At 39.2% G+C, this 8,391-nt stretch overlaps 1 protein-coding gene across 1 annotated transcript; it reads left to right on the forward strand.

The window, feature by feature from the left end:
* The first annotated feature begins 85 nt into the window (after positions 1 to 85).
* On the forward strand, positions 86 to 7,365 carry AKAP17A (A kinase (PRKA) anchor protein 17A). Its single transcript, XM_010289555.1, has 4 exons — positions 86 to 1,290; positions 3,434 to 3,582; positions 4,658 to 4,898; positions 6,334 to 7,365. Exons 1-4 carry the CDS (start codon positions 529 to 531, stop codon positions 7,264 to 7,266), a joined length of 2,085 nt encoding a protein of 694 aa, XP_010287857.1. The 5' UTR covers positions 86 to 528; the 3' UTR covers positions 7,267 to 7,365.
* Positions 7,366 to 8,391: the final 1,026 nt, after the last annotated feature.

Raw genomic sequence — 8,391 nt, forward strand, 5'->3', positions numbered from 1 at the left:
AGCGCTGGTCGGAGGGAGGGCGGCGGGGCTTCTGGCTTTTAAATAAAAAGGGACGTCTTTCTCTCGTTGCAGACGCTTTCCAGGTCTTTCGGCGGGAGAACGTGGGATCCGCCTCGGCGCTAGCCTGCCGGGGCTTACTGGTTGTTAAGTAGACTTCCAAGCGGTGTGACATCGCTCCGCCTGTCCCTTCCTTCCTGAGAAAGGGTAGCTGCTTTCTGAGCCATCACATACCAACTTCATGTATTCCTAAGATTGTCCTCAGCTTCTCATTTTATTTTTTCTGAGACCTCACTGAGGTTTAATTACTTATAGGCTCTAGTTGTTATAAAGTAATTTAAGATGTTTGTGCTACTTGATTTTAACTCTCTAATTGACTCTTGCATTAAGAGATGTTGTTTTAACTTGGGAATGGTTAAATGGCCAGAGAATTCAATTATTTACGGATAAGGGCTATTTTATTTGACTGCTGTTGGCCTGCAACTTAAACTTGCATCTTTTATTTCTTTTATCCTATGCTTTATCTGTGTTATGGCTGGGGCAACAATAGTTCATGATACATCAGAAGCTGTAGAGCTCTGTGCTCCCTGTGGGTTATACCTTAAACCCATTACAAAAATGACCATCAGTGTGGCACTCCCTCAGCTGAAACAACCGGGAAAATCCATTTCGAACTGGGAAGTGATGGAAAGATTGAAAGGGATGGTGCAAACTCATCAGTTTTCCACTCTGCGGATTTCTAAAAGCACAATGGATTTCATCCGGTTTGAAGGAGAGGTTGAAAACAAAAGTTTGGTTAAATCTTTCCTGGCATGCCTTGATGGCAAAACAATAAAGCTGAGTGGCTTCTCTGACATTTTAAAAGTCCGTGCTGCAGAATATAAGATTGACTTCCCTACCAGACACGACTGGGACTCGTTTTTCCGTGATGCAAAAGATATGAATGAAACTTTGCCAGGGGAAAGGCCAGATACTATTCACTTAGAGGGCTTACCTTGTAAGTGGTTTGCAGCAAAGGACTCTGGCTCGGAAAAGCCAAGTGAAGAAGTCCTTATGAAAGTTTTCAAGAAGTTTGGAGAAATACGTAACGTGGACATACCCATGCTGGACCCTTACAGAGAAGAGATGACTGGCAGAAATTTTCACACTTTCAGTTTTGGAGGCCATTTAAATTTTGAAGCTTATGTTCAATATCGAGAGTACGCTGGTTTCATTAAAGCCATGAATGCCCTGCGAGGGATGAAGCTGATGTATAAAGGCGATGATGGCAAAGCAGTGGCTTGCAACATAAAGGTGAGAAACTGCAGGCTTTTTTATGGGAACCCAGGCAAAAGACCAAGTATAACTAAATGTTATTTCCCTGATGCTTAAAACCTACATCTGTGTACTGTAGTGATGGCGACAGGTGCCATTAACAGCGCTAATGTTGTTTTGTGGAACAGCCATAATAGAATTTTTAAAGGAAAATGACGGAAGAAAAATGTGGTGTTAGCTGCATGAACAAAGTGGGTGGGGTTATGCATTTTATAAACAATACAGTTCTAGAAATGAGAATAGCTTGATGAAAGGACCAAGTATATGAACATGACCTGCTAAATAGTTTTTAGAAAGTAATATGTATTTATAAATCGTGTCATTTCACTTAAAATTCTAATTCTGAACGAGTTAGACATGTTTCACCAGAAGGCTGACTTTGAAGTGCATTTTCTTGTGTTCACCACAAATAGAAATTTTTGGGGAGAATTTAGCAGCATCTGTTTTTGGTCCCTGCATTGATAATGATGCCTACCAGACAAGTGTCGAACTGTGGAGTTAATAGCATATGGTCTGTATGGCCTGGGGAATACACAGTTAATCATTAGTGTACTTCACATACAGAAAGACCCCACAAAAACTTAAATTATAATGTTAATCTGTAGCACAGTTTTACGTGGATGCAGTATGCTTACTTCATAATATTTACATACTGAGTTTTCCAGATCTTTTTTTTTTCTGTAACCTCATTGACTTAGAAAATACAACTATGACAGGAGAGAACAAGACAGTCTGTTCAGATGTAGTACCTATGAAATCACGGCCTGAAGAAAACTTGCTCTGGTATGTTTGGAGGTGGCCTATGCATTTGCATATCAATTGAGTGAAATATTTGCGCATGTATTTCAGCATGCTTAATAGTGATCCATCAAATCAGAAAGTGTATTTCAGGAAAAAGCTTGAGTATTCCTTTGTGTGATGTGGCAACATGCAAATATGTATTCAAGTTGTAGTTTAGTCAGTGTAAGTAAAATACCGTAATCTTTTATCTCGTTATCAAAGTTGTCAGCTGGAGTATAGAAACTATTTGTACCTTGACCCTCAAGGTTTTCAAGGGGATGTGAAATTCAAACTGACATGCAGGGGCTCAGGGTTCCCAAATTTAGTTTGACCATGCAGGTGGAAGCATGCCTTCCTGGCAGCTGCCCTGAGGATTGATAGGAAAGAGAGGGCTGTGTTTGCAACTGTGCTGTCAGGACAGATCCCTTTCATACAAGGTCACACCACCGTGTCTGTTTCTACCTGTCTGTCCTTTCAGCCTGTTAGTGAAATATCGTTTTACATAGAGCCTGGGTGAATTAACCTGCAGAGTATGTGCTCTTTGTTCTCTGCCCCGTGGCTCATGACGATGGGCCTGCAGGAATGTATTATAGACCCCTGCCTGCCCGCACACAGGCGGTATCTAGAATGGGAGATGAGGACACCAGGGGTGTGATCTCTGCTGGTGTCCTATTCCAGCATGCAGCTGGACATGGCCCAGGTGTGCTCGTATGTCCTGGAAGCTGAGCGTTTTCTCAGGTCTCATCTCTCATGTATCTGTAACTTCTCTTGTGTTCCCAGTCTCAAACGTGGCGCTTCAGGCAAGTGTACCTCAATTTGGGAATCTTGGTGTTAGAATTGGTGGGGAGACATTTGCTTAATCTAGATGTTGAATGTCATAGAACTGTTTCTTCTGTTGAACTTCAGGATCACAGTTTTAGACAGAAGGGGAGGCCTTTAGGACCATTTCTACCTAGTGCTGTACAGTCCCGAATAGCATACATGAGTTGAGAAAGTTCTGTATGTTCCTGTTCTGACAGGTTGAAAACCTTAGACAGCCAGGGCCTAAACCACACTAGGGTTTACTTTTGGATGTCAGGCATACACAAAAGTGTAAACTGGTACCTGACTGTGCTAGTGTGCAGGCATTTAGTTCCCAGTTATCTGATCATAGTACTCTGGTGCTTGCTCTTGGCACACAGAGAAGTTCCCTTTGTTTTGAAAAAGGTTGTGTATTTCTGATTGTACTTTCACTGCAGTTTGGATATCTTTGTGCTAGTTTAGTATTGTTGGGGATTGTGTAGGTTGTCAGGGATTTTTTTTTTTTTCTGCTTAAAACTGTTTTCAATTGTATCCTGTAAAGGTTTCTTTTGACTCAACAAAGCATCTCAGTGATGCATCAATTAAGAAGCGTCAGCTTGAAAGGCAAAAGCTTCAAGAGCTTGAAAAACAGAGAGAAGAACAAAAGCGTAAAGAGAAAGAAGCTGAGGAAAAACAAAAAGAAGAAGAAAGGTATTTATCGCTAATTGTTCAATTATATTTTTAACAGCCAGGCGTAACAAAATGGTAGTTGCTCCTTCCTATCAGCATCAACAGATAGAAAATAACTAACCACAAGTTTCCTTTCAAAGTTCTACCCCTGTAGCTAAGGTGAAGCACTTAAAACTGAGTGAGAACATTGTGGTCCTTTCGAGGAAATAGGGTTCAGGGATTATGATATTTGGAGAAGAGTGTTTTACACCTTTTTTATCCTTGAACTGTATTACAAGAGCCGTGAACTTGCATGATGTGTAGTCATTCTGATGGAAAAATGTATATTGTAAATGGAGAACAGAAAATAATGTCTAGGTCTACTACTAAGTAATTTCAGTATAATATCAAATATAAAGCTCATTTGTTCTTAACATCAGTATTTTTCCAGGAAAGGAATGGGATACATGCATATCTTAACAGTGACATTTTAGGAAAATGTATAGGGGTGCAAATGTCATAAGACAGCTGTTCAGAATATAAACACAAATGGAGCAAATTGTTTCAGAGGTTGTATGGTGTCCACTTGCCTTGATGTTTATATCTAAACGGTTTCAGAAAGTGTAAGGTTATTTAGATTATCAGTAATGCTTTTGTTCAGTTCAAAATATTAAATCTGCAAAATACTCAATTTCCTAAAAATCATGCTATTAGACACCTGATCTCAGAAACCCTCGGCCTTTTACATAAGCTAACATTTTGTCCTAATGACTGAAATAAAAGCCACCAACCCCTGCACACATTAATAGGCTTGGTAATTTCTTCTCACTATGATGATTCACTGCCCAGCTGCCTGATGCATTGTTATTATCTCTGGCCGAATTGGTTTAAAAAAAATAAATTTCTGTTGTAGCCGTGTTTTATGTTTGGGTTCCAACTAGTTTTTAAATATTGACAGGCTGATGATTGTTTGCTATCGCAACTAATAGTTAACATGTTCACTGTTTTCTACTTCTGTTTTTCAGTAATCAACAAGACTTACTTAAACCCAAATTTAAAAAGTACAAAATACAATTTTAGAGTAGGAGACTAAAATTGTGCCTTAATCTCTCTTTAGGAAGCAGAGAGAGCTTGAAGAATATGAGAGAGAGAGAAAAAGAGAGGAAAAGTTGCGCAAGAGAGAACAGAAACAGAAAGATCGTGAAGTTCGACGAAACAAAAAGCAACTTGAAAAGCTGCAAGCTGAAGAACAGAAAAAACTGCAGGAGAAGATAAAGTTGGAAGAAAGAAAGCTCCTGTTAGCTCAGAGAAATCTTCAGTCCATTAGACTAATTGCAGAACTGCTAAGCAGGGCAAAGGTAACTTCAATATTTATTTGAGAAGCTAATGAAGAACCCAGCAGAACAAAGCCTTTTAGTGAATTGGGAGGGGGTGGAGAGCACTGTTCATTACACAACAGATTTAGTACCTCTCCAGATGCTGTTTCTTAGACCAAAAGTTCAATGAAGTGCAATGAATTGGTATTTCTCCCTTGGTAAAATATGCACATATAGGTAAATGGAAAAGTGAACTTCAACCTGTAGTCCTGAATAGCATTTTTTACCTGTAAACGAGTTGGCAGGCTTCCTCTTAAGACCAGTAGAAGAATGTGTAAGCATTATAAAGTGAACTAAACACAGAGGGTAAGATGCAAGACTCCTTATTTCTAATTCTAGTTTTGATGCTGTTTTCCATCTGGCTTTCAGTAGTTCTGTTTAGTTATTCTTTACAGTTTCGGAGAATGAGCTTTCATTATTTTTTTTTCTGTAGTAAAAGTACTGTCAGCTAAGGTTTTGAATGTTAGATCATGTCTCTAACACTATTGTTATTTTTCACTGAAACGGGATGTCATTTGCTTAAGACTTGGATAAAGTCATGTTAGGGTGTAACATATGCAAAGTGTTAAGTGTTTTCTGTAGAAATGAAAAACTGTGGCAAAGCACAGGTTTTTTCCTTGTTGCCAGCGTATGTCAGGAGTGTTTTTGAACACATACAGTGCTCTGTGGTCAGTTATATGCTAGGAGAAGGGAGAAATGCTTCTTGCAGGCTTTGTAACTTTGCAGCTGTGAAATAGAAAGGTTGTCTGATAAAATAGAACTGTGCTTTTCTTTCACTCCCAGGATTTCACGCCAAGCCATTTTTCTGAGTCAGAATAAAAAAAAACAACTTTGAACCTTCTTTTTCAGTATCATGAGTTTCTAAAGTGTTTGACAAAATGAAAATCAGTTTCTACATAATTATGTGTTTTAATTATTTGCTGTTTTTTATGGACTCATTGTAAAGTCATCTTTGAACCACAGATTGCAATCATCTAAGAGAAATTAATGTGTTTAAATTTCGCTGAAACCTTCAAGTGTTGATCCTGATAAATGTATTTTAATACTTCAGATTTCACAATGTTGTTCTAGCTTGTGTGTTACTCTCATCATTTAAAAGACCCATAAAGACCAACCGTTGTTTTTGTCTTGTGAAACAGCCAGGAGAAGTTAGCACTCAGAAGAGTTTGTGCACTAATACTAACGTTTCACCTTACAACAGTTGTGTGTTAGTGGGTTTTTTTCGCTTGTTTGGTTTTGGCGTTTTTTACCTGTAAGAGGAAAACGATGACTTTATTTTGGTATGGTTAAGTTCTGTTTGTTAGATTTCATTTTCTTGCCATATTGCTGCTTTTGTGTTATGGTATAATTTGGAAGCATGAGCACGTCTATAAATATTTTCTTGTTTACTCTTACCTTCCCTTTGACTATCTTTCAGACAGTAAAGCTTTTGGAGCAAGAACATAATGAAGAAAAGATTCGTCTTCAGCAGCTAGAGGAGAGACGAAAGCTCCAGGAGGCTGAGCTCAAACGTGTGGAAGAGGAAAAAGAGAGAGCACTGGGGTTGCAGAGAAAAGAAAAGGAATTGCGAGAGAAACTACTGAACAATCTTTTGAGCAAGAAAATGGATGCAGTTAATCAAAACAAAGAAGAAACTGAAACATCTCAGTCTGACATGCTGAAAACTCCTAGCGGTGTTCCACACACTGTGTCATCCAGCTGCATCACTTCTACCTCAGGACAGGCTGTTACAGGCAAACTGGCTCCTAGCTCTCAAAGAGAGGTAGCATCCCCTGAGTGTGTAAACACCCAATGCAAGTACTTGAATGGCAACGTTCATGACAAAGTTCATGTCAAAGAAGGTCAGAAACTTCACACCACAAACTCTGAGAGGTGTTCTGAGAAAAGAAGTTCTGGGGTACTTTCGTGTGTTCCTGCCAATAACCAGCAGCAGAAGAGCCTCTCTAGCTATGACCAGAGTACCTGCCGGAAGGACTCACGCTGTGAGCAGGGCAAACGTAGCACAGAGCCAAGAAGAAGAAAGAGCCGTTCATGTAGCAGCATAAACACTGATGAGAGTAAGGGTAAACGAGAGAGGAGCAGACACAGAAGAGATGTGAGTTATCAGGATGAAAAGCGCAGGAAAGAAAGGAGGTATTACAGACACTCTAGCAGAAGTTACAGTCCTCGACGAAGCCATAGTCCTCGTCGAAGAAGTGTAAGCCCCAGACGTTCACGTTATAGAAGAACTCGCAGTAGTGAACGTAAACGAGACAGAAGAGAACGAAGTCATAGCCGCAGAAGTGTAAGCAGGAGACGAAGGCACCGGAGGAGATCACTGAGTAAGCAAAGGAGTACTTGGAGTGGGTAGTGGAGGCCTTGGCTCCTTGGAAAGGCTATGGTTGGACAAAAGGGCCAGAAAGTTGTAAACGAGACCTCATCGGTGTGACTGCTATAGAAAACATGTTTGTTTCAACCAAAGCTTAGTCCATCTAGTCTCTGAAATCAAGAAAATAGATGCCTGATGTTTTTTGACGTTCCTTCTTGCTTTGTTGTCTCTTTCTAGGTTTTTACCACAATGTAGGTGTAACCACCTATGCTTGTGCGCGAGTTCCTACAGTGCTAAAAGCTGACCTGTTTTCCTGATTTTCAGTTTTCTAAACCTTAACTTTAGTAGATTTAGTTATTATCTCTGTATCACCTAATTTGGCTTGAGAAGTACATGGTTGCCAATTATAGGAACTCCAGATGCCAAGCTATTGCATACAGATTTGATTTAAAATGCTTTCTGGTGCATTCAATGAAATCACGTTTAACAAAGTAGAGTTTTTGCTGATTGAGATGGATAGCAAGACTTTCATACAGTTCTTAAACCTGACTATTATGATTCCTTCATATGTCTGTATGGTGCCAAGCTTTGTGGCCCAAAATTATTCTGGCATGTAATGCCATTTGTATAATAATACTTTCCATGTAAGAGAGGCACACTGATGTAGGAAGTAAGAAGCCGTGGTAAAATGGTTGAAAAGTTGTTCTGTTATTTTTTTGACATATTGGGCTTTGTAATTACTTCAGGTGGCATAGAGCCGCTTGAAGTATTTTTTCAGGTACATACAAAGCTAGCCATTGTCTTTTGAAAAAGGGGCCTTCTTGCTAAATTATTTTTACTTGTGGTGTTGGAAAGTAAGGCTGCAGCGTCTCTTGTTAAATCCATTTAAAAATACTTTTGCTTCTAAAATGCAGCTCAGGTATATTAAAAGCTATAACATTACAGTGAAAGAGTTTATTTTGCCTTTTTATGGTAAAATTAAAAAAACCTGTTTCCAGTGAACTGAAGTTGCTGTTTTCATATGTCAGTATATAAAAATCTGCAGAAATGTTGTATGAGAACCCATTTGTTGAAAAAAAATCACTCAAAACATTTGAATAATGAAGCTCAGCCACTCTTCTTTGATGGTCCTGTTATGTACAGCTATGTCAACTGTTAATTCAGCAG

This window comes from Phaethon lepturus, unplaced genomic scaffold (genome assembly GCF_000687285.1).
Source record: "Phaethon lepturus isolate BGI_N335 unplaced genomic scaffold, ASM68728v1 scaffold18646, whole genome shotgun sequence".
NCBI lineage: Eukaryota > Metazoa > Chordata > Aves > Phaethontiformes > Phaethontidae > Phaethon > Phaethon lepturus.

What these genes read in the sequence shown, in the direction of transcription:
- AKAP17A (XM_010289555.1), top strand. Translation starts at nt 529, where the DNA reads ATGGCTGGGGCAACAATAGTTCATGATACATCAGAAGCTGTAGAGCTC. An exon ending in CAGTGGCTTGCAACATAAAG is followed by an intron (nt 1,291 to 3,433) that starts GTGAGAAACTGC and finishes TATCCTGTAAAG; the next exon opens with GTTTCTTTTGACTCAACAAA. An exon ending in AACTGCTAAGCAGGGCAAAG is followed by an intron (nt 4,899 to 6,333) that starts GTAACTTCAATA and finishes ACTATCTTTCAG; the next exon opens with ACAGTAAAGCTTTTGGAGCA.